Source organism: Nelumbo nucifera, chromosome 5 (genome assembly GCF_055504915.1).
Source record: "Nelumbo nucifera cultivar China Antique chromosome 5, China Antique-T2T, whole genome shotgun sequence".
Lineage (NCBI taxonomy): Eukaryota > Viridiplantae > Streptophyta > Magnoliopsida > Proteales > Nelumbonaceae > Nelumbo > Nelumbo nucifera.
Genome location: NC_142653.1, coordinates 9,764,991 through 9,792,049, shown reverse-complemented (window position 1 = coordinate 9,792,049; position 27,059 = coordinate 9,764,991). Strand labels below are relative to the sequence as shown.

General features: G+C 41.5%; 1 protein-coding gene across 1 annotated transcript in view; it reads right to left on the bottom strand.

Moving 5' to 3' along the window:
• Nucleotides 1–24,817, bottom strand: part of LOC104607042 (protein RER1A-like) — a 33,053-nt gene extending 8,236 nt beyond the window's left edge. Inside the window, exon 1 of the mRNA XM_010272530.3 lies at nucleotides 24,328–24,817. Within this exon, the coding sequence (XP_010270832.1) occupies nucleotides 24,328–24,707 (380 nt within the window). The 5' untranslated portion in view covers nucleotides 24,708–24,817. The remainder of the gene's footprint in view (nucleotides 1–24,327) is intronic.
• Nucleotides 24,818–27,059: the final 2,242 nt, after the last annotated feature.

Sequence of the window (27,059 nt, the reverse complement as noted above, 5' to 3'; positions counted from 1 at the left end):
GTGGGGGATTCCCTTAGAGCTGATATCTTGGCAGTTATGGAAGGAGTTTAGAAAGCCAAGGAGAGGAATGTTAGAAGACTCTTAATTGAAGAGGACTCGGAGGTGGTGATAGGGTGGCTGATTAAAGACAACTGTGGTATATGGAACTACAGAAATGAGAAGAGGAAATTCAGGTGGCTAGTGCGAGGTATGGAAATTCAGGTGGCTAGTGCGAGGTATGGAAATTAAGAGATCAGCTAATTCTTTAGCTGATGGGTTAGCTAAACAAGAGATAGAAAGGGAAGCAATATTTTGGGCTAAGTTGTAATTTAACTGTTTCTTTTTTCCTTTTCCCTCTTTGGAGGGTTTAAGTTGTATTCGGAAGATAAGAGTGTTTGTCTTCCGTGCTGTAATTAGTTTGATGTTTCAATGAATATAATGAATCTGTTATTGATCAAAAAAAAAAGGTTGAACAGGACTGATGTAGTATAGTTGGGACAAGGCTTACATAATGATGAATGTAACTTTTCAGCATCCATATAATGTATGCAGTTAAATGCAACAACAAAGACAATTTAGTGTTGGAAATAGCAAAATGCTATAGATTCATAAATCATAACTTTGTTATAGCTCCACTTGATCCATGATCAACTGGTGGCACAGAAACCCTAGATTCATAGGTAACAATTATGATGTTAAAAGCATAAGGTCTCAGCATCATCCTTCAAGCCCATCAAACAAGGAAATCCCATCTAGTTAAATTTGTTCATGTCACATTCAAGATGAGTCAATTCTTTGATTTAGACAAACTTGCCACATGCCACATATATATAATGTATGCTAGCAAATCTATGAATTTTTTGTCTATATTGTATACTCAAGTAAAAAATGCAGATTTTCAGATTTTTGACACTTGCACTTGGTATCCATGGCTGAGGAGATCCAACAATAGAATGTCCAAATGACAATGCAAAAACACTTGGCCATGTATGTGGCTCCAGTGATAAAATATACTTAAATTTTCAGACCGCATGCTACCTTCTGCTCTCCCACTATCAACAGGCCTACCTTAGACCAAAGGGAAAATTTACATGTTGGACACTATGCATCAAAATCTCTGTTCTTCCCATTACAATATTCAGCTGCATGATTTCAATCTTTAGTATAAAATTTGAGGACAATCAAGCAGCACTCTGCTGATGGATATAAATTGACAATCTCTCAATTCTTCAACCAGGTTTCCCAAGAATCTCATATACATGTAGGATTACAATTCTGCTGCAAGCCTAATTTTCAGAAATGACTTCCTGTCTTAGGCCACTACATTACATAGTATTGATTCATACAGGAATGGCCCTTTGAATGCCTTGATCTTCTTTTGGTGGCAATTCCCACTCCAGTCCATGGAATTGAAGAATCAAAATCAATTTTGATGTCTTGGTTAACAACAATGAAGATGCAGCAGTCTGAGTAGGGGTGCAACTTGGGCAGGCTCAGGTTGGGTTTTTGTCAAATATGAATGGGCCCAGCCTGAAGCAGTATAAAATGCTAACTCAGACCAACCTGAGTTGCAGCCATAAATCTGAGTGACAGCATGAAACTAGGGCTGCAACTTGGGCAGGTTGAGTTAGGGTTGGTGAGCGCCAAGACAGGCCTAACCCTAAGATGCAAACTTAACTCAGACCAACCTGAGTTGCAGCCATAAATCTGAGTGACAGCATGAAACTAGGGCTGCAACTTGGGCAGGTTGAGTTAGGGTTGGTGAGCGCCAAGACAGGCCTAACCCTAAGATGCAAACTTCGGACTCAGGCCTGGCCCAACCCTAGGACAAGCCTAAGTTCACCAATCCAGGCCCAACCCAAGCTTAACCCAACACAATTCGGGCTGGGGCCACTGGGCTTGGGCTCAGGTTGGATTGGGCTGAGCCTAAGCAGGTTGGTCAGGTTTGAAAGAATTTATCAATATATTTTTGTAAAGCTTCCCATTATTAGGCTTTAAATCCCAACTTAGAAGTAGATTGGATTAAATATGTACAAATTTCTTTAACTAATGTATATACATATTTTATACATGCATACATGTATATATATATATATGATTTAAAAAAGATAAAATTTATATAGAATGCACGCATGATGTCTTTGTCTGGGTTGGGCTCGTGCTATGTCAGGCCAGGATTGGGCTACCCAAGGCCTTAACTGAAGCCCAACCCGAATTTAGGTCAGGCCCAAAATATCTGGCCATGCCCAGCCTGAAGCCTGAAAATTTAGGCCCAACTAAGGTTCTAAGTGTCAAGACACCCCAATATGCACATGTGTATCGGTGGTTTGGACCACAAACTCCCCCTTTTTTTTTCAAATCAGTCTTAGGCTTGCCTATACCCTGAAAATAACAAAAAACCAGAACACCTATTATTTAATGTATTGGGGCGGGGCCCATACAATATGATATGCCCCTGATACATGATGGAATTTTGAACCTTGGGCTCAATCCATGTAAAAGCTTGGATTGGACTCAGGTTGGACCCACCCAAGTTGCAGCCCTACCTGAAACTCTAGAAGTTATCTCTGAGGAGATAGATTATTAGGCCATATGACAGTTGCTGAAGCTGCTACATGGGAGGCAATAAACCTAGTAAAGAAGCAAGAATTTCAAGATATTTGGCTTGAAGGCAACTCCCCCTAACAATACACAAAAAGAAGCCATGGTTGAGAATATTACAGTGAAGGACCAGAGGTAGCCCATTAGGTGAAGAGCCTAAATATTTTTCAGCATTTTTTATTAACAATGTCACAAGAGGATGGATTGGATTGCTTCCTCATCAACAAGAAGGGCATACAACAGGAATAAATTGGAGGCCTCCACAGCCAAATCTAATTTAGCTCAATTTTGATCAGTGCAGCTTAGGGAATCTAGGAAGGTCTGGAATTTGCAGATTATGGAGAAGAAAGCTTAAAAGGACGTTGGCGATAGTCTACAGAGATGATGACATACAAGATTTAGATATGAAAGTTGTTCGTTTCTTTGTCAATTAGAAGCATCAACTTTCTAAAGCCACAAGCAATAGAAAGTAATTACATTACTTAGTTACTTTATCATTGCAAGGAAGCAAATTTCAACATAACACTGGTTCAGCAAGAGTTATATTTAAATTAGGGAAGCTGAAAAGAATTTTCATATTGTTGACCATCGTTGTCAAGGCGACGCCTAGGTGATAAGTCGCTAATGGAGGATATCCTGGCATAATTACCAAGACATTTTTTAGATGGGGCTGTGATTTAAAAGGCGCACCTAGGCGCACAGGCGAGGCGCATTTTGAGGTATGCGCCTCACCCAGGTCCTAGGCGCACCCCTTTCAAAAGGTGTGCGCCTGGTGCACCTTGTGCCTCAGCCTAGGCCACCTTTTTAAAATTTTGTGCTTTTTGCTTTTTTTTGAGACTAACAGCTGGGCCGGAGGCTCCGCCCCCGCACCCCCGACCACGCCCCTCAAGGGGCGTGGTACAAAGGCGACTCATAGAATCTAGAATGTAATATGTTTTACATCACATTAACTACTTGAAGCAATGCAATTAAGGAAAAAAGAAATTGTGGGTTTTACATGCTTGAAAATGCTTTATATGTTTGCTTTTATTTTTAAATTTTCATTTGAAAAAGTTGGAAAAATCAAGAAAACAAAGGGATGCAGCAAGGGTTGGTCTTCTTTATCAAGGTTATGGTCGCTCTTGCTCTCGCCCTTGTCGGTGGATTGAGCACGTCGATGGGTGAAACAGATGTCCAGTGGTGTCAAATGAAATCCTAGTTTCGGGGTGTTCTCCTAGGCTCGGGGTGAAGATGTTTTGAGGTAGACCTCTTCGGAAAGATCAGGGAGGTGGAAGGAGATGGGAAGCTAGGAATTGGTACAGGGGTGTAGAGAAGGGGGCGAGGAGGAGACCGAACTTCTCCTACAGTAAGGCGGTTACGGCTGGAGTTTGGCCGAATTTTGGGCAATCTGAAATCAAGAAGGTGGAGGACAGACAGATGATATTTACAGAGTCCCAAGGCGTAGAGGCCAGAAGGAGATTCCTAAGAGATTGCTTGGTGGGAAGATTTCAATGGGGGCAGGTTTTCAAGAAGTGGAAAATTGGGTAAGTAGATGTTGGGAGGAGGTAGGAGGAGTGAAAGTAAAGAAATTAGCCGATGACCTCTTCTTGTTCATATTCTCGTTGAGATCAGCGGCGGCTTGGATCCTTAAGCAGGGTCCATGGCAAATGGGGAGAAATCATCTCTTTCTGGACTAGTGGGGGGCAAGCGTTGGATGCTTCTATCCGGAATCAAGCGAAGATTCAAACCGTTCAAAAACCATCTGGGTGAGGGTGTATGGTCTTCCTCTGGTACTGTGGTGCCCGAGTGTGATCAAGAACATAGGGGATGCTTGCGGTGGTTTCGTGGAACCGATGACTCCCCTAAGGAGCTTTCAACCTGTGAGTGGGTTCGAATGAAGGTGTTAAGCTCTGGGAAGATTCTTGAAAAATGTGGAGGTTGTTGTGGGGGAGTCAGTATTTGAAATCCACATTTGGCTTGAATCGCTGCCGACGGTCCAAAGTTGGAAGCAAGAGATTCATGAGAACAGTCAATTCCAATTGCAAGGAAGGAGCTCGGAAATCTCTGACACGGTGGTCTTAGAAGACGAGGGAGAAAGCTCACTGCCGCAAGAGTTTCATAAAAGTTCTCTAAGTTTCAAACCGCCACTGAGTAGCTTGTCGGAGGTCGACGGAGGGAAAGAAGACGGTCGTGGGATCAATCTGATCCGTCCACAAGCAGTTCCTCCGGAAGGCCAGGATCGTCCTCAGGTTGAGTGCTTTGAATCTCGCACGCCAGAGTTAATGAAGGGAAGAAGTGGGGGCTTTCCGAGGGTGGAGGATTTAAAAATTCTTATAAAGCAGTGCATTAAAGAACTACACGTGGAGTCAAACGTGGAGGTCTCGAGGTTTAAGGGGAGGGAGACTCGACAAGGGACCGGCTTGGATTCCAAGGAAGATGAGGAGACTCAGACTTGGACTCAAGTTCCGAATCCGGGTCAAGCTAGACTTAAGTCTTTGCCTACCCGCTCTACTCAAATGGCAAAGAAACTTGAAGGTAAAAACTTTTTTAGTGAGCCTCGGTGGCCCACTGGTAGACAAACAGATTACAGTCCGGTTCGGTTGGAACCGACCTGTTAATCTGCCATCCAAACAGCAGTTGAATCCAAGTGTTGGTTCTCCTCCAGTCCACACTCCCAGCCCTAATAATATGGAGATGGGTGGTCTGAGTCAGGCTGCTACTTCATCCCAAAAAGTTCGGTCTTCTTCAAAAAGTGCGTGGGAGATGCACAACAGGCGGCAACAAAGTCAAGAGCTGCCTCTGGTGCCAGCGGAAGAGACAGTGGAAGAGACTCCGTTGGTGGTGACCCCTATTGCGGTGGTGGGTAATGAGGTTCATAGTGGGAATGTGGGAAATTGTCTTGATCAATCCAAAGAGTTGGGAAATAGTGGTGGAAGCCCTGAGCAAATGAGGAGAAGAAATGGAGAAGTCTTGATAGGAAACAAGGGGAAAGTGAGTTCTTCAGCCGCGGAGGTAGGCAAGGATAGTAAGTCTGAAAATAATCAATCTTCTTGGGTGACATCGAAACTTCTGGGGCTGGGGACCTTCCTGGGAAGGAGGGGATGGAAGCTGATACTATTAAGTTCTTGGAAGGAATTGAACAAAGAGTGCTTATGGAGAGGGGAAATTGGCAGCAAAAAAAGGGGGATTAAAAACAAAGAGAAGTAGAGAAATGATGAGATTAACTTGGGGTCTGAATGATAAGGCAGGGAGCAGTGAAGGGGCTGCAAGGGGGTCTAAGAAGATGTGAGGTGTGGGTCCTCTTCTTTAGTTAATTCTTATGGAAGTGAAAATTCTTTCCTAGAATGTTAGAGGGCTGGGGTCGAGAAGGAGGAGGATGATGGTATGTGATTCTTTGAAGCAATCGAAGTCAAAGATTGTCTTGGTCCAAGAAACTAAGCTGGAGTGGGTTGACACTGCTACAATTCGAAGTTTGGGGTCTGAATGATAAGGCAGGGAGCAGTGAAGGGGCTGCAAGGGGGTCTAAGAAGATGTGAGGTGTGGGTCCTCTTCTTTAGTTAATTCTTATGGAAGTGAAAATTCTTTCCTAGAATGTTAGAGGGCTGGGGTCGAGAAGGAGGAGGATGATGGTATGTGATTCTTTGAAGCAATCGAAGTCAAAGATTGTCTTGGTCCAAGAAACTAAGCTGGAGTGGGTTGACACTGCTACAATTCGAAGTGTTTGGGGGGAGGGTCAGGTCAGATGGAAGGCCTTGGCTGCCTCGGGGGGTGCTGGTGGAATTGTGAGCCTTTGGGACCCCGCTTTCTGTTTTTTGGTTTCTTGCAGAATTGGTAATTTAAATCACCATGAGGCTGAAACTACAAGATGGAAAACTTATTCAAGTCACAAACGTTAATGGTCCTGTTGATTCTAATTTTCGGGTGGCTTTTTGGGCGGAATTATCAGATTTGAGAGACCCTCAGAACTGTCCTTGGATAATTGGGGGTGATTTTAATGCAACTATTTCGGTGAATGAGAAGAATACAAGGGGTAGAAGAACTGGTTCGATGAACATGTTTGCTGACTTCATAAATAGTATGGAATTCATGGACGTCCCAATTCAGGGTAATAGATTCACTTGGACCAATAACCAATCTGTCCCGACCCTGGTTAGGCTGGACAGATTCTTGGTTTCTTCAAACTGGGACGAATTCTTTCCTGATTTCAGACAGCTTACCCTTCCTAGACCGATGTCTGACCATAGCCCTATTCAGCTTGTTTGTGGTCTCCGTGAGACAGTCAAATCCCCGTTTAAGTTTGAAAATGCTTGGTTTGAGGAGGAAAATCTTATCCCCTTAATCAGCTCTGTGGAATGAGTTGCAAGTGGAGGGCTCTAGTTCTTTCGTTATGGCATCAAAATTAAAGGCTGTCAAGGGTAAACTAAAAATTTGGAGTAAGGAGAAGAATATGAAGTGGGTTACTGATAAGAAGGCTTTGTTGAGCACCACTGTTGAGATTGACAGAGCTGAAGAGGCGGGTCCCTTGTCTGAAGATCTGAGACTTAAGAGGTCAATTGCAAAAATCAGGTATGATAAGATGGCAGTTGAGGAAGAGAGGAAGTGGAGACAGAGCTAAATCCATTGGCTTAAAGAGGGGGATAAAAATACAAAGTTCTTTCACAAAATGGCAAATGCTCGTGCTAGGTTCTCTTCAATCAGCAAGCTGGTGTGGGAGGACAGGTGTGGTGAGTCTAGTTCTGAAGTTAAACCTGTAGCTACTTCTTTCTATAAGAACCTTTATAAAGAGAAGTGGGTTCAGAGACCTTTTCCCTCCGAGCTCCAATTTAATAAATTAAATGAAGAGCAGAAAATCTGGTTAGAGAGACCATTCTCAAAAGAGGAAATTGAGGGTGCAGTAAAGAAGCTAGAAAATGACAAGTCACGGGGTCCTGATGGGTTCTCTAATCTGTTCTACTTAAAATGTTGGGATATTGTGAAGAGTGATCTGATGCAGGTGTTCCCGGCATTTCACACTAATGCCTCTTTTCAGAGAAGTCTGAATGCAACTTTCATCACTCTCATTCCAAAAATTGAGGGGGCTGTTAATATAAAGGACTTCAGGCCCATTAGTCTCTTGCACAGTTTCTACAAAATCTTGGCTAAGTTTTGGCTGAAAGAATGAAGTGTGTGTTAGGCAGTGTTATCTCTTGTAACCAAAGTGCTTTTGTCCCGGGTAGACAGATGGTTGACTCTATTCTCATTGCCAATGAGCTGCTGGAATCCAGAAGAAGAGAGGGGACCCCAGGTGTTCTGTGCAAACTGGATGTTGAAAAAGCTTATGATCATGTTAACTGGCACTGCTTGGATCTGGTTTTGGAGAAAATGAATTTTGGGCAGCTTTGGAGAAACTGGATCAGAGTTTGTGTTAAAACTCCTAAGTTCTCCATCTTAGTTAATGGGCAATCAACGGGGTTTTTTGGAAGTTCAAGAGGTTTGAGGCAAGGTGACCCTCTCTCTCCCCTACTCTTCATTTGCGTCATGGAAATTTTATCTCTCTTTAGCAAGAAGGCTGCTGAGAATGGGCTTTGGGAGGGCTTTGCAATTGCTCCGAGAAAAGAAAAGGTTAATATTCTTCAATTTGTTGATGACACCTTATCCTTTGTTGATGCTTCTCCAAATCAACTGGAGGTGGTGCTTGGAATTTTGAGTTGGTTTGAGGTGGTGTCTGGCCTCAAGGTTAATTTGAGTAAATCTCAAATTATCCCTATAGGTCTTGTTACAAATCTAGAAGTTTGTGCAGAAGTTATGGCTTGTCAGACTGCCCATCTTCCGGTCAAGTACTTGGGGCTCCCTCTTGGAGCTAAATATACTTCCTCTCAGATTTGGAATCCATTGGTTGAAAGAATGGAGAAGAAATTGGCTTCTTGGAAAGCTAAATACCGTTCTTTCGGGGGGAGAGTGATTTTGATTAAAAATACTCTTTCTAATCTACCTACTTACTTCCTCTCCCTCTTTCCTATTTCTTCCAAAGTGGCTAACAGATTGGAGCATCTACAGAAAAATTCTCTGGAGAGGTTGGGAGGAGGAGAAGAAGGTTCATGTTGTAAACTAGGATCAAGTGTGTCTTCCTAAGGAAATTGGAGGGTTGGGAATAAGAAAATTGAAGAAATTCAATTCTGCCCTCCTGTCACGGGAGTAGTTCTACAGCGGAAGAAACCCGTGTGGCGTCCAGACCAAGGTAGGCCAGGACAAGCCTTTATGTGCTTAGAGGCTAGGAGTTGCCCGATGGGATGGCTCCACCAAAGTCAGTAGCACTGGATCATGACCTCAAGTCCAATGGCCGGGGCACTCTGCTGGCTCAGACCGGTCCATGGGAGGCGTCGCTTACGTGCTAAAGGGGGACGACCATAATGCAAGGCGACTATGCGCCAGAGAGGTGACTAGGCACCGATGTGAAGGGTCTCCTGTACGCCGATGATGACAGGCACCTGTGTGCCATGATGATAGGCAACCGCTTGGGCCGGAACACACCCGTGCGCTAGGGGCAACGGGATAGCTCAATCAGCTTGGGCAAGGGGCTGGCGAGGTGAAGGGTCATGCTTGAGCCAGGCCCGCATGCCAAGCCTCCCTTCAGTGTCGGCAGCGCAGTGCCATTCCAACACTGTCCCCATGAGCATGTGTGCGCCCATGAGGAACCCTGGTAGCCATGCTAGCCATTAACCAGGGCCGCCCCGCAAGGGATGAAGGTCTAGGAGTGCCAAGGTTAGGCACCCAAGGAGGTCGACCACCCCTCCTCAAAGAGTACGTTAAGCTTTTGGTGGTCTGCCTGAAGATAACATCAATTCTCCCAAAAATCTTACAAGCGAAAATGACAGTGATGTCCCTAACGTAAGCCTGCCAAGCGTAGGCAAGGCTAAGCCTGTGTCAAACCATAACAGACTCCCCCACTCAATTCATTGTCGTCCTCGACAATGACTCCTTCCGTGAATGGGCGTCTGTGTCCCGCGCCATCCACTTCTTCTGCCAGTTCCAGGGCTCGTCTGGCTAGCCCGGGTCTTGCCTATGTTTGTGTCCATCTGTGGGGACGGAACCATTTCACCATGCCGGCCTGCCTGAACTTCACCCCCCAGTGTTGAGGTTACTCAAACCGTGCAATGGCTATGCCGTTGAACTGTGAAAGAAGGGCCCTCGAAGAAATGTGTGTGGTGCTTCGCAGAGGTCCGCCCCATGTATCATCTTACCTCAAGGCTCGACCGTCTTCTTGGTAGCTTTTCAGTGGTGCTACCTAACACGCTGATAGGTCTACTCCTCATGTTGGCGATGACCTGGGTACCCCTTCACCATGCTGGCCTGCAGACTTCACCTCGCCGATTCGGGTTACTCAAACCTAGCCATGGCTTATGCTCTCTTGGCCCTCGAAACTACGCTTCGCCTCGCCGACTCGGGCTACATCTTCACTCAGAGGGGGCCCCACTGTTGCTACCTCAAGGAGACCTGACCGCAATCTGTGCGAGTGGTGGCAACTTTTACCCATGATGTTGCCAAACATGCACTCGCCTTGTGATGAGCTATTGCTGCTGCAAGTGATCCACCTGATTGAACTGAGCATGTCCACCTGATACTTTGCCGGTGTAGGGCCGCCATGCTCCAATGGCCAGTGTACCCACATTCCTAACAAGGCTCACGCGTCTGCCCCCGCATGAGGACAACAACCAACGCGTCTGCCCTCACAAGGGAAGCTGTTTTAGGATCATTGGAATGGGAACGCAACAATGAATGGCCTCTTGCTAGGCCGGATAAGCAATCTGCTCGGACAGTGTACCCACATTCCTATCAAGGCTCACACGTCTGCCCCCGCATGAGGACAACAACCAATGCGTCTGCCCCCGCAAGGGAAACTGTTTTAGGGTCATTGGAATGGAGACACGAACAATGAATGGCCTCTTGCTAGGCCTGATCTGAAATCTGCTCGATCCTGGGTGGAAGTGCCTAGAGACCGCACCCCACAAAATGCTGCCTGTTGTAATGACCGCTTCAACTGGCTCTGGGCTAATCTGCTGAAAACCAACTGCGGCTGCAATTAGCTAGCTCGCTCTGATACCAACTGTCACGGGGGTAGTTCTACAACGGAAGAAACCCGTGCGGCCAGGCCAAGGTAGGCCAGGACAAGCCTTTATGTGCTTAGAGGCTAGGAGTTGCCCGATGGGATGGCTCCACCAAATTCAGTAGCACTGGATCATGACCTCAAGTCCAATGGCCGGAGCACTCTGCTGGCTCAGACCGGTCTATGGGAGGCGCCGCTTACGTGCTAAAGGGGGACGACCATAATGCAAGGCGACTATGCGCCAGAGAGGTGACTAGGCACCGATGTGAAGGGTCTCCTATACGCCGATGATGACAGGCACCTATGTGCCATGATGATAGGCAACCGCTTGGGCCGGAACACACCTGTGCGCTAGGGGCAACGGGATAGCTCAATCAGCTTGGGCAAGGGGCTGGCGAGGTGAAGGGTCATGCTTGAGCCAGGCCCACATGCCAAGCCTCCCTTGAGTGTCAGCAGCGCAGTACCGGTCCAACACTGTCCCCATGAGCATGTGTGCGCCCATGAGGAACCCTAGTAGCCATGCTAGCCATTAACCAGGGCCGCCCCGCAAGAGATGAAGGTCTAGGAGTGCCAAGGTTAGGCACCCAAGGAGGTCGACCACCCCTCCTCAAAGAGTACGTTAAGCTTTTGGTGGTCTGCCTGAAGATAACATCAATTCTCCCAAAAATCTTACAGGCGAAAATGACGGCGATGTCCCTAACGTAAGCCTGCCAAGCGTAGGCAAGGCTAAGCCTGTGTCAGACCGTAACACTCCTGTGTAAATGGCTTTGGAGATTTGCAAATGAAAGAAATGCTTGGTAGAAAAGCTGATTGTGGACAAATATGGAGTGGATTGGGGTGATTGGAGATCCAATTCTCCTATTTCGAGAGGGATAAGCTCCATTTGAACAGGTATAATGAAGAACTCTAATTTATTTGAGGAAGGAATCGGTTACAACTTGGGAAATGGGGAAAGAATTAAATTTTGGAAAGACTCTTGGTGTTCTGAAGTGTGTCTGAAAGATGCCTTTCCTCTCTTGTATCAAATTTCTGCAAATCAGGATTCCTCGGTGGCTAAGAATTTCAATGTGGATGGTAACTCTTTCAGTTGGAACCTAACTTGTAGGACGCGTCTCTTTGAATGGGAAACCGAGGAGTATGCAAATCTGTTAGGCCTGCTCCATAACCAGAGGATTGACTCAAACATGGAGGATGCTTGGAGATGGAAATGGGAAGCTGATGGCAGGTTCTCTGTAAAGTCTATGTTCAGTAAGTTGATAAGTTCAGGTCAGGGAAACTTTCTAGCTAGGCAGATTTGGAACTCAATCAGTCCTTCTAAAGTGAAATTTTTGCTCTGGACAATGGCTTTAAATAAATGTATATCCAAAGTTAATCTAGTGAAACGTGGCATACAGATTTCGGACATGTCATGTGGCTTGTGTGGTGGGGCAGTAGAAACTACTGAACACCTGGCCTTACATTGCCCAGTCTCGAAATATATTTGGAGGCATTTTCTTCAAGCTTTGGAAATCAGCTGGGTAATGCCAAATTCTGTTAAGGATCTGCTGTTGTGTTGGCAGATTGAGGGTCTCAGCAAGAAAGGTACCTTGGTTTGGAAGACTATCCCGGCTGCTGTGCTTTGGAATATCTAGATTGAAAGAAATAACAGAATTTTTCAGGGCAAAGCTAAATCTCCAGAGGAAATGGTGCAGAAAGCTGTGAGTAAACTTCTGTCCTGGGTGTCGGCAACGGAGGTGTTTAAAAATCAGAATTTGATTCTGTTGTTTAAATTTCAGAACTGGATGTATCTGTAATTTGTGGTGGCTCTAAGCAGCCTCTAATGGCCTAGGCTCCTTTGTACTGGTTCTTGATTTAATAAAATACCTTACCTTTTCCAAAAAAAAAAAATAGATAATAGGTTTTTTTAAATCATTTATTTTAAAATTTAAGTTTATATATTTTTTTATTAACATTATGTTCAATATTTTTTGAACTATTTTGCATTTTTTTTAATTTTGGCTTTTTTTTGAATTTTCTGACTTTTTTTATTTTTTAGCTTTTTTTTGTAATTTTGCACCTTTCTTAAAAAGGCGTGTGCCTCGCCTTGCACCTTGCACCTTGCACCTCAGGCGCAAATTGGCCCTTGCACTTTTAAAACACTGATGGGGCTCTTGGATACTTTTATATTCTTAACTTTTTTTTATCAATTTATATTCTTAACTTTTTTGAGATTATAATAATAAAATAGCCATTACTAAACTGAATTATTCAGCTTAAAATAAAATATTAGTTTCTTTTTATTATTTTTCTCATTTTTTAGGGTTCAATCAACATGTATACTGTCTTCAACCCTCGAAGAGTTCAAAACTTAAAGTGATAAGCATAAAAGAACTCAATTTTATCCAATCAACACATATTGATTATTTTCATCATCATTTTGTAAAATTTCTTTTCTTTCTTCCATTTTTTTCATGAATATGTTGACTTTCTATGTTTCAAATGAAGCTAATACATTTTTTGTTAAGATTATAGACAATTAATAGCAAAAGATGGTTGGTGCTTTCTATGGAACCTAAGGAATTACCCTAGGATTCATGGTTTTAGCTTAACATATGGAGAAATGAGTTCCCAAGGTCACAACACTTTCTTTTAACCCTCCAATTAAACATAACATGCTATCAACCAAATCAGCTAGTGAGCACTTGCCTGGGTGATTTGGTTTCGATGTGTTCACATGGTCACAATATTTTCATGCAGACCTCCACTAAAACGCAAGCATGCTATCAACCAAATCACAGAAGGAGTGCATGCCTAGGTGATTTGGTTTCGATGTGTTCACATGGTCACAATATTTTCATGCAGACCTCCACTAAAACGCAAGCATGCTATCAACCAAATAAAAACCAAATCACAGAATGAGTGCATGCCTAGGTGATTTGGTTTCAATTATTCACATGGTCGAAATACTTTATTGCAACTCTACAATAAAACACAGACATGCTAACAATAAAATGAAAAATCAAATCACCCAATGAGTGCATGCCTTTTTCCTACCCCAAATGATACAAAAATAACCCACTAACATATGAAAAAATAGAAACTACCTCTAATGTTTACTACCTTACTATGACAATCAAGAAATGCCAGGGTAGCCTAATATGTGTCGGGATGTGTTCACATGGTCACAATACTTTCTTGTGACCTTCCAATAAAACACTAACATGCTATCAATCAAAAGAAAAAACAAATCACCCAGTGAGTGCATGCATGGGTGATTTGATTTCAATGAGTTAACATGGTTGCAACACTTTCTTGTGACCCTCCAATAAGTCACAAACATGCTAATAATCAAATTTAAAGTGCATGCCTAGGTGATTTGGTTTCAATTAGTCCACGCCAGTCACAGCACTTTTTTGCAATCCTCCAATAAAACATCTATCAATCAATGAAAAAAACGAAATTACCCAATGAGTGCATGCTTGTTGTTGCTACCCCAATTGATACATAAACTACCTTGCTCTCATATGATAAAATGGAGACTACCTCTAGGATCCACTACCTTACTAGGAATATCATGAAATACAATGGTAGCCTAACATATGAAGCGATGAGTTCACATTATCATATTACTGTCTTATAGTCTCTAAAAAAACCCAGACATGCTAAGTCAAAGGATAAATTAAACCACCCAATGAGTGCATGCCTGAGTGATTTTGTTTTCATGAGCTCACATAGTCACAACAATTTCTTGTGATTCTTTCACTGTCTACTTCACAACTTTGTCCAAAAAGGGGAAAGGCCTTAAAACCATTTGTCGTCTGTCAGCAATTCAATTCCAGTGATTCTAGTCTTACCCCCGTCCTACCAGGTATGGGTGTCAATTCTTTTTTAGGTACTGACTTGTCTGCTATGCCTGTAACAGATATTCCAGCTTCCCATCCAGGAGTTCTGATGCAAGAGAGAGGGTGATAGTGGAAGGAGGAGAGAGGGTGATGGAAGGAAGTAGTAAGGGGGAGGCGAACAGAATTTAGGAGTTGATCTGTACAATGATGGAGGAACTAAAAAAAAAGGAAGGATTCTTAGAGAGATGTTGTAGCCAAAATAAGTGTGAGCAGGGTAAAATTCTTCCTCAGACATTGGCTGGAAAGGATGGAGAAAAGAAAAGGGATGATTGTTGTAATAGGAAGGGGGGGGGGGAAGGAACAAAGAAGAAAAAAAGATCTGAAGTGGAAAGGCTAATCTCAGACATTGAGGAGGATTTAGAATTCAGTGGTAGAGGGGATAGGAAGGGCCTAAAATGAGGAGATTATGGCCTTTTCATGGGTTCTTTTGCTATTTTGTCTTGATGAAAATTATTAGCTAGAATGTAAGAGGGTTAGGGAGTGCAAGAAAGAGAAGGGTGATCAAAGACCTACTCCGAAGGGAAAAATCCGATATTGTGTTGTTACAAGAATCCAAAATGATGGAATTAGATGGGAGATGGGTGAGGAGTTTTTGGAGGTCTAGAGGTTTAGGTTGGAGCTCGTCTCCTTCTTGGGGAGCCTCGGGGGGGATCATAACACTGTGGAGGGAGGATGTGGTGGAAGTAGTGGAAGAATTGATAAGCAGATTCTCAATTTCCATTAAGTGTAAGAATGTAGAGAATGGGTGTGTATGGGTCTTAACCAATGTTTATGGCCCTAATTCCTATAGAGAGAGGAATGAGATGTGGGAGGAACTATATGCAATCAAGGGGCTATGGGATGGCCCTTGGTGCTTGGGCGGGGATTTTAATGTCATTAGATTCTCTGATGAAACCAGTAATCCCCAACAGATAATTACAACAAGCATGAGGAAATTTAATGGTTTTATTGAAGAATGTGAACTGAAGGAAATACCTCTGTTGCAAGCCTTGCACTTGGTCCAACCTTCGGAAAACCCCTTTGTGTTTGAAGTTGGACAGGTTCTTATTTAACCTTACCTGGGAGAATAGTTTGGAAAACTTGGTTTCTAGAGCGTTACCCAAAGTCACCTCCGATCACTGTCCTATCCAGATAGGTACTGAGTTTTTTCCTATAGGACCCAAACCTTTTAGATTCGAAAATATGTGGCTTACCCATCCATATTTTGTGAAAAAAGTGAAGGAATGGTGGGGTGAGGACGAGAGGGGGGTAAGATGGAAGGGGATCAAGTTTCATAAGAAATTAAAAAGGTTGAGAGCCAAAATAAAAGAGTGGAATAGAGATCATTTTGGTAGAATTGAGGAGCAAAAATTGTGCCTAATCTCTCGAATAGAAAACTTGGATGTAAAGGAATCTCAAAATGGGTTGACCGGGGAGGATAGAGTGTTAAGGAGACAATTGAAAAAGGAGTTGGAAGAGGTGTTACTGAGGGAAGAAATCAGTTGGAGACAAAAATCTAGACACAAGTGGATTAAGGAAGGCGATGGGAACACTAGATTTTTCCATGATTTGGCAGATGGGAGACGAAGAAAGAATCTTGTGACCAAGCTAGAGTTAGGAGAGGAGGTGATTACCAACCAGGATGACATAGCCAGAAAATTTGTGGACCACTTCAAATCGATTTATAGAAGACCTTTGAGTGAGAGAGCAGTCGTGGAAGGGGTGGAATGGCCAATAATTGATGACAGAGTGGCAAGGTGGCTGGAAAGGGATTTCGAGGAAGAAGAGATTAAGAAAGTTGTCTTTCTAATGGATAGATCCAAGGCTCCAGGTCCAGATGGCTTTACAATGGGTTTTTATCAAGACTGTTGGGAGGTGTTGAAAGAGGATTTAATTGAAGTCTTTAAGGAATTTGCAGGCAATCACACTATAAGCCCTGGAATTAATGCCACCTTTTTGGCCTTGATACCTAAGAAGAATGATGCCAACCACCCAAAAGATTATAGGCCTGTTAGTCTGGTGACAAGCATCTATAAAATTCTGGCTAAAGTGCTCTCGTCAAGGATCAAAACAGTCCTCCCTTCTATCATTAGTGAAACCCAGGGGGCCTTCATTCAAGGGCGACAAATAACAGATCAGATCTTAATTGCGAATGAGTGTGTGGAGGAAATGAAAAGGTCTAGTAAGAGAGGTTTCATTTGTAAATTGGATCTTGAAAAGGCCTATGATTTGGTGGACTGGAAGTTTCTATTAGAGGTTATGCAAAACTGTGGATTTGGGGACAAGTGGTGTAGTTGGATTTTTTGGTGTATCAGTACTTGTCACTACTCTATTCTGGTAAATGGTATGGTGAGGGATTTTTTTCCAGCTTGCAGGGGTGTCATGCAAGGGGATCCACTCTCACCCTTCCTTTTTACCTTAGTAGCTAATATGATGAGTAGGATCATTACTAAGGTTGACAATGAAGATGCCATTAGGGGTTGGAGAATAGGGAGATACCAAGTCTCCGTCACCCACCTTCAGTTTGCAGATGACCTAATGATCTTTTGTGAAGGAGGTTTTAGCGAAAAGGTAGCAAACCTAAAGGAGCTAATCAAAGGATTTGAAAGTATTTCTAATTTGAGAATAAATTTGGAAAAGAGCTGCATAGCGGGTATAAATTTGGAGGTAGGGGAGGTCGAGGCTATTGCGGAGTGTCTTGAGTGTTCCACCTCTGCTTGGCCTATGTCTTATTTAGGGCTTCCTTTAGGGGCAAATCCTAGGGAGAGTAGATTTTGGACCCCAGTGATAGAAAAGTTTGAGAAGAGATTAGCCTCATGGAAGAGGAATTATATCTCTTTAGGAGGGAGAATTACCCTAATAAGAGCTACCTTGGCTAACTTACCTACCTATTTTTTGTCTGTTTTTAGGATACCAGTTAGGGAAGCTAGGAAACTGGAGAAGTTGATGAGAGATTTCTTATGGGAGCTGGGACAAGAAAAAAAGGATCACTTGGTTAATTGAGAAATTGTGTGCAGAAGTAAAGAAGAGAGAGGTTTGGGACTTGGGAGGGTAACTAGAAAAATCAAGCTCTGTTAGGGAAATGGTTGTGGCGATGGCCATTGGAAAGAGAGAGATTGTGGCATGAGGTGGTGGGAAGCATTCATGGGAGGTCAGAGAATGGATGAGATGCTGGTGTATCAAGGCAAGCTAACCAAGCAGCACCTTGGAAGGCCATTCACAACACCCTTCCTCAATTCCTCAATTTTATCAGGTATGAAGTTTGTTCTGGCAACTCTGTCCATTTTTGGGAGGATTATTTGGGTAGGAGACGCACCTTTAAAGGATATGTTCCCTTCGCTATTTTCTGTTTCTTTGTACAAAAAAGAGGTGGTCTCAAAATTTGTCTCACCTTTGGGAACACCCTTAGATCCTACTTGGGATTTTGGGTTTCGTAGAGGACTTAGGGATCAGTTTCCTTCTTTGTTTGCTCTTTCTGATTTGAGAAATGAGCCAATCTCGTCTTTTACCACCCCGTCCTCTTCCATTTCTGGGATTGGGTGGAACTTGGGTCTAAGAAGGGATTTGAGGGACTCAAACTTTGACACTATTTTGAGCCTTATTGCAATTCTTCATAACGTTGTCTTAGACCCCACTAGGGCGGATTCTAGAATTTGGACACCTTCTCCCAATGGCATTTTTTCTTATGCTTCTTTCTTCAAAGTCTTAAGTCAGTCCACCAGTCCTACCTTCCTTCCTTTTCCTGTTGATGAGGTTTGGTGCAGAGCAATACCTCCTAGGGTTGGTACTTTTTGTTGGGAAGCCTATCTGGAAAGAATCAACACTGGTGATTTACTCCAAAAGAAGAGACCCAATACTTGTTTGTCACCTCAGTGGTGTGTTCTTTGTAAAGCGGATGGGGAGACTGGTTTTCACCTACTGGTGTCTTGCCATTTTGCGAGATTAATTTGGGAATGGGCTTTGTCCCTTTTTGGTTGCAGTTGGAACCCCCCATCAGACTTGCAAGGCCTTTTTTCCCCTTCTTTTTTCATGTGGCGGATAAAAAGGGGAAGGACAATGTGGAGAGGACTAAGGGCTGCAGTGTGTTGGACACTTTGGGAAGAAAGAAACTCCAGAATATTCTCAGAAGCTCAGAGAGGAGCAGCAGATCTGAGGGCTATCATTCAATTTAGGGCAGTACAGTGGCTGAAATCTTTGGAGCTTTTCACAGATTACACTGTGGATGACTTGTTGAGGAAGTGGGGTGAAATTGCAAGTTGCACACAAACTAAGTCAGTAATGTGTGTGGCTTGGACCCCTCCACCTTGTGGTTTCGTGAAACTAAACTTAGACGGGTGTAACAGGGGAAATCCGGGACAATCAAGGATTGGGGGTGTTTTTAGGGATGAAAATGGGGTCATTTCTGCCATGTTCTCAGGCCCAATTGGAGTGGGTGACTCCCTTAGAGATGAGATCTTTGCAGTTATGGAAGGAGTCCAAAAAGCTAAGGAGTTGGACATCAGGAAACTCTTAATTGAAGGGGATTCAAAGGTGGTGATAGGGTGGTTGCTTAAAGATCACAATGGTTTATGGAAGTACAATAATGAGAGGAGGAAATTCAAGTGGCTGGTGCGGGAAATGGAAGTTAAGATACGTTGGGTTAAAAGATCGGCTAATTCCCTAGCTGACGGTTTAGCTAAACAAGGGGCAGAAAGGGACTCACTTTTTTGGGCCAAGCTGTAACTGTAGTGTGTTTTCTTTCTTTCTTTCTTTCTTTCTTTTCTTTTTCTTTTTCTTTTTTTCCTTTTCTTGAGGTTCTTTGTTGCTCTTGGAAGATAAGCGTGTTTGTCTTCCTTTTGTAAATCTTCTATTGATGATTTAATGAAAGTGTTATTGATCAAAAAAAAATGATGAAATTGAATCTCTTTTTGTTTTGCTTGGTTGTCTTAATCAGGTTTGTTTGGATCCCTCCAAGCCAGATAAGAGGGTATGGACTCCTAGACCCAATGGAACCTTCACTTGTGCTTCTTTCTTCAAGTCCATCTCTCAACTTTCTACTCACCAACCCTTTCCATCAAAAGAAATTTGGTGCAGGCCAGTTCCCCAAAAAATTATGGCGTTTTGTTGGGAAGTATTCCATGGGAAAGTAAACACTCTAGATAACCTACAAAAGAGAAGACCTTTCCTCTGTATTTCTCTTAATTGGTGTATCCTCTGTAGAGCTCACGATGAGGATTGTTACCACCTATTAATATCTTGTCCCTTTTCTACAGACCTTTGGGCTTTGCTACTTTCGTTGTTTGGGAGTAGTTGGAGTCTACCAGCAGAAGTTCACATGCTCTTCAACCATTCTATCTTTTATTGGCCTACAACAATAGGGAGAATTATGTGGAGATGTGCTCGTGCTGCCTTGATTTGGACTCTTTGGGAAGAAAGGAATATTAGAATTTTTCAAGAAAAGGAAAGGAGCAGTCAGGAATTGAAAGACTGTGTTAAATAGGGCAATACCTTAGCTGAAGACCTAGGAAATCTTTCATCAGTTCTCCTTTAATGACCTTTGGAGAAATTGGTCAGCAGTAGCGAGGTGTTCATCTCTAAAGGACAAATCAATTACAAGCTGGTCTCCTCCATCCGAAGGCTCACTAAAGTTGAACTTTGATGGAAGTAGCATGGGTAATCCAGGATTATCCGGATTGGGGGGTGCTTTGAGAAATGAGAAGGGAGAGATTTTGTTGCTCTACTCAAGTCCCTTGGGGGCAGAACTTTTAGTTGTTGTACAAGGGGTGCAATTTGCAAACCAGCTGGGGGTACAACACCTAACAATCGAGGGGGATTCCAAAGTGGTGGTGGGTTGGTTGAAAAATCCTGAAGAGGCTATGTGGCGTTACAAGAATGAAATGAAGAAATTTAGTTGGTTGACAAGGAATATGTTGGTCACTGTACAGTGGGTGGGGAGATCAGCAAATACTTTGTCAGATGTGTTAGCTAAGCAAGGGGTAAATAGGGAAGAATTGTTTTGGGCTCAGTTGTGATTCTTGCTTTTCTTTCCTACTTTACTTGTAAGATTCAAGGAGGGGCTGCAGCTCGCGCCTCTCCCTGGGATGTTGTATGAACTCACTCTAAATCTGCTTCTGAATTAATAAATTTATTATCATCCATCAAAAAACCTTACAGGTTTTTTTCTTTTTCTTCTTTAGTCAACCAAAATTGCATCAAGTAGAAGAATACAAAGATAAAACATAGACAAGATGATCATCTCCTTAGAAAATGCAAGCACTACCTACAAAAGCAAATAGGCAAGAGTTTAAAAGTAACATCAACCAAACAAGCCATGAGCAACACTCGTTACTGGAGGGGCAATCACTTAAGAGCTAGAGACTCTTTCAATGATAGGATCAAGAAGATTTAACCTGTCACCATTAATGATTAATCTCAAGAGGAACATGGACCTACTTACAGAATTTCAAGCAAAGCCTCAAAGATGTTAGAATGCATTGGATAAGACTTCTTAAAGAACTACTTGCAAAAAAAAGGATTGACTATCACATAAAGAGACTTATCTCCCAAATGTGAAAATGGAATCTCCTTATTCAATTCTATAATTGATAACCAATAGAGAACCCCATCCAGTTTCAATTAAAAAGAAAGGGGGGATCAAAGTGGATGTTTACCGCTTCATGATACTAAACAGAACAGAATGGACAACCCCGTAATGCTAACTGAAACAGGATTCAGCAGTTATCAAACAGACCCTAATATTGAACAGGGCTGCACAAATTACATATGAAGCATCAATAATCAAGAAGTATATTGCATGAAGCATCATCATCATCTAGCCAACCGCCAGGCGCCAACCCCTAATATTGAACAGAATATGGTCATCCAAGTATATTGCATGAAGCATATTAAGCATTATATCCCATCTAGAGGAAATTTTTCCTTCAAAGGAAAAGAACCACTTTTGGGAGAAAGGATTTAAAAAGTCGTTTCAAATTCACAATTTCAAAATACCTCTCTACTCGAAAGTTGCATTTCATTGCTTCTTTACATGATAGTTTTAACTCCTATGAAAACTTAAAACCACAGCAATTAATTTTAGGTAATCAAATAAAAATCTAGCTTAAGTCTCTAAACTTCAATAAAAAACTAATAAATATCATGCAGATATTATTTATGGACCATAAGGATTAAGGGAGCTGGGGAAATCTACTAAAGATCATCTCATTAGGCTTTCGCTTACCTCTTCTATAACCAAGAACTAGTATCAGATGAGTACTTAATAGTGCAGACACATTTTACAATTAGAATATGGAGAAATGGAACTTAGAAAGATATTGAAAAATCAGTTTCAGCATGAACCTCCCACAAGGGCCAACAGGCACCTATTCCAGAAATACTAATCCTAATTCATTTTGTCCGTTTGCCATAATTCTCATTTAAAACCTAGTTTTCCACACTATGAGGCTTTTCTTCATAGTTCATAGAATACTCTCACTGGTTATGTCACATAACAACCTAACAATAGACCACAGAAATATAATTTCCCAGGCCAAAATGTTGTCCCAAATTCAAGTACCAATCATCCCAATTCAGCTTCCCCCTTCATCCTTAGCTCCAGGGTGTTCATTATATGGTCCAGACCGCCAAACTAAACCAAACCAAACTGAAATTGGCGGTTTGGCATGGTCTGAACTTAGAAAGCCTGATTCAGTTTGGGATAATTCCAAATTTCAATTTACAGTTTCAGTTTGGTTTTCTGAATTTTATAAACCAAATGAAACTGTAAACCGAAATATATATTAATATATATATACAATCTAATAACTTTCTATGCTATCTTATATAATACAATATATTTATATAACTTATCAATATATATACATATATGGTTGACATTGTGAATGTAATTTATATGACAGTAATAGGTGGCACTTGTTAACATTTCAATCTGATGACTGATATGTGAATTATATTTGTTACTTACACACATATGTATGTTATTTGGGCTTTCTAATTGGGTTAAGCCCAATATAATGGCCCAAATCATATTAGAAACCAGACCAAACCATAATAAAACAGTTTGGTTTCTGTAATGAAACAATTCAGTTTGGTCTGACTGTCTGAGAATTTCTCAAACCATAATTTACTGATTTGGTCTGAGATCTTCTCCAAACCGAACCAAACCAGACCGTGAACTCCCCTACTTAGCTCTAATAGATTCAATCTTCCCTATTTTATCTAACTGTTCAAGCAAAACTCTTGCTGGTTACTTGCTATAACCTGAAGAAAGGCCATTAAACCCTATTTCATCACTGCCAACACCCAACAGCAGCATTATCTGCTAAAAAACCATTAACCCATGTATGTCAAATCTATTTGTTCTAAATTCCTAGGTTTCAGCCACCCAACATCAATCAATTGGGTTCCCTGGAAAAAATCAACCCACTAGTGAATGAAATATCCAAATCCAAGTGATAGTCTGCAGGGCATACACAATAAGACAACTTACAATCTGTCCATGGGGTCCTCCAAAAAGTGGAAGAGTAAAATTGAATTTTCATACTCTTTTAGCGATCCTGGGCAATGAGGAATTGGGGGAAGGGTGATAAGATATGAAAATGGAATCCTACCAATTAGATATTCAGACTGATCTTTTTGAGAAAGGGTAACATAAATTCAATACTCAAAAAGGGGTAAGCATACTCAGATCTATCTGGATTCAGTAATTCTTTGAGGGCTGAGAGATGCTTTCCCTCCTTCAAGGACTTAGGTTGGCCCATTCTTTCGGTTATTCAAATGTGATTGTGGAAGGGGACCATCAGGTTGTATCATCTTGGTTCCCTTATTTAGCTGATGGATCTTGGACTTTAAGACACTTGATCGGGGGGACTCTATCGTGACCAGCAAGAACTGCTATTTCAAGTGGATGCCCAGATCTGCAAACAGCTTAGCTGATTCCTTGGCAATAGATAGGATAACAACATTGGAGCTTGTTTGGAGGTCCCTAGGCCCAGGTTCTAATATGTAATATTTGAAATAAAATTTAGAAGGGCAAGGGATTCAACAACATGGATCATGTTTTTCCAGTCTGCTCTACCCATGGCCTTATTTTTAGTTAAATTAGCTGTGAATTATTTTTGTTAGTACTCAGTACTCGCTACCTAAAATGGAATACTTTCTAGCCTATCCCTTGTCCATTTTGAGCTTTTAACTTGCACCGAGTCACTCATTCTCCCAAGTACCATTGTTGATTGTCTTTTCACATGGCCAACATTTTAATCAACTTGTTTGTATATTTGGCTATTTTCCTTGGTTCGCAACCACCCCCCCCCCCCTCAACCTCCTTTTCTTTGTTTGAATTTATGCCAGTATTGGTTTCATGGATTCTTGCCTTCAATTTTAGATATATATTCATCCTTTTCAAGACATGTTATTCTAATAATCAAATACATGCATGTTGGCATTATTGTTCTATGGATAAAATAAAATTTGCCCCGGCAAGACCCTGCCTTCAGCCCCTCAAGAGGAAGAATAACCAAATTAAAAAGGCCACAATAATGCAAAAATAAGGAAAGCATAAAACTACAATCCTTGCAGCATGTGTCAAACTAAGATCCATAAGCATCTAAATTCAAACATCCCTTCAACAAAGAGAACAAGCTTAACACGACAAAAAAAAATGCACGTTTATCACAATAACCATCATATTCAAGTGATCAGTTTTGCTGAAAACTGGACAATTATTAGAGAGATTCAGGGCTTAGTTTAGCAGGTCAAACTACCAAATTCGCAGAAGGGCAGATAATTCCTACGAAACGAAAGCGAGAAAGCAAGAACGCAACCAACCAGAACTTGAATTCGGGGAGCCGGCGAACGAAAGGACGGAACTCATCGGAACCCCTAGTGGGAAGGGTGGGCCCATCGACAAGCTCTTGAATCTCAGGGTCAACCTGCGGGGAGAGGAAAGCGATGAAGAGGTTGAGGATGTAGATACCGAGTCCATACGACACGATGTAGAAACCTTGGATGAGATAGACCCGGATGATGTAGATGGCGGCGACAACAGAGAACCCGATCCATCGCCTGAGAACGTGCGGGGTCGACTTGTCGAGAAAATGTTGATACCGCCGAGAAATGGCGTTGCTCCACTTTGTCAAAACCGAAGATGGAAAGCTCTTCGATGAAAGATCATCTCCACCGGGACCACCACCGGCTCCGGAATCCATGTTTTCTTAGTCTTCTGCCCGTCTCCCTCGCGTTTCTTCTATAGTTTTTTGTTTTTTTTTTTGTATATTTGTTGGAAACGAAAGAGGCGCAGTGCAGATGATTTACCCGCGAACACACCTCCGTTTCCGCTTTACATGTCTGAAGCTAGAGGTGTAAATCGGGCTGGGCCCCGCGGCACGGCCTGCCAGGCCCGTAACGGGCCGCGCTCGGCCCGTTCGCGGGCCCAACGGCTAGTTTCAGCTTTGGGGGTTTACAAAAATATCCTCCAACAGTTATAAACAACTATATTATGGGGTATTTCTGTATTTTGCTTATGGGGGTTGAAAAAAATGACATAAATGCCCCCCAACAGCTATATAACAACTAGTTTAGAGGGCATTTTGGGTAAAGTTATAACTTTACAATGACCAAAATACCCCTCCCAACAACTAAATAACAGATAGTTTTTTTGGGTATTTTGGGCAATTGAATTATGTTCAATTCCTATAAATAGCCCTATCCGTCACCGTTCTCATCACACCAATTCAACAATTCTCTTAATTCTCTCTCTCTCTCTCATACTCATACATTCTCAATCATCTTCAATCTGAGAAATTCTGATTAACTGATTGTTTGATTATGCATTCTCCAATTCTCAAATCTCAACTTTATCGAAGTTTCAACTTTCAACAAGAAAAAGACTTGCTCAACCAGCTCAAGTATCTCAATTTTGGGAGGCTTGGACATTGAACGACTTCAACCATTGAAATCAAGTTGGGATTTTGTACTAGTAATCCGAGTAAGTCGAATTAGATTAATTTTTATCTTTTTAGAATTAGAAAAAATGGTTGGCCCTTCCCAAAATCGATTCCCCAGCATTCAATCGCATCGCGATAGTATTAGTGTTAGCATTGATGTGTTTGATGTCGATGGAAGTGGAACTCTCACCCCCGGTAGTAGTAATAGTAGTAGTATGGGAAAAAGGAGGTCTTCTAAACTGAATAGTTCAGTTTGGAAAATTTTCAAAGTAGAGGATATTAAGGGAAAGGGGAAAAGGGCCGTTTGCCAAAAATGTATGAAAGACTTTAGTTATTGTAGCAAGGGTGGTACGGGTCATTTGAGCAGACATCTGCTCACACATGAGCGAGAGGAAGATGAAGGGAGAGAAACAACCCAAACAAAGATTGGGAGGGGAACTAGTTTTGGTACTTTTAGATATTCACAAGAAAAAATGAGACAAGAACTTGCTAAGTATATTGTACATGCAAAACAACCATTTATGTTAGCTAAAGATCCAAAGCTAGAAAAATGGTTGCCTAGTTCTGTAAACCCACAATATAAAAAAGTTTATAGGAATATTATAAGAACCGATGCTTTAAAAATTTTTTATTCATATAAACAAAATTTAATTTCTTTGTTAGCAAATCTTAATTCTAAAGTTGTAATTACTTCGGATGTTTGGACATCCAAATTTAATATTAATTATATTTGTGTAGCCGGCCATTTCATTGATGAAAATTGGCTTTTGAATAAAAGAATTTTAAGTTTTACTAGGCTCGAATGGCCACATAGTGGCCTAGCTATTGCTGCAAGTATTTTAAATACTTTGCATTATTAGTTTTGATAATGTTAGAAAAATGATTCTGCAATAAATATTTTAAAATCTCAATTAAAACTATGCTTAAATGGTAAATTATTTCATATTAGATATGCATGTCACATCTTAAATTTATGTATTCAAGATGCCTTGAATATTATTTCAAATCATATTTCAAAAATTAGAAATTGTATTATATATATAAAAAGTTCAGGGGCAAGAAAACAGGAATTTAAATATTTATGCCAAAATTATGGTTTAAAATATAAACATTTTATATTAGATCTAAAGCATATGTGGAATTCTACTTATGCTATGTTAGAAAGTTGTATATCTCATAAACAATTTCTTTCCGATTTTTATAATTTAAAAATGCCTAATGATATGATATTTGAGGAAGATTAGGAAATGTCAGTCTATATAAGAGATTTTTTAAAACATTTTTATGGTGCAACAAATGAATTATCTGGAATTTATTATCCAACTAGTTGTAATTTACCGTATCAATTAATGGTAATTAGTGATTGTTTTGCCAAATATAGAAATAATCCACAATTTCAATGTATTGTTGAAATTATGGAAAATAAATTTAAAAAATATTGGGAGAACATTTCTCCCATTTATTGTTTAGTTACAATATTAGACCCTATGATTAGGAAAGATGGTTTAGATATTTTATTTGAAACATATTATGAAAATATGAATATTGATATGGGAAATAAAAAAGAAGAAGAAATTAATAATTTATTATTTGAATTGTATAGTTTGTATGAAT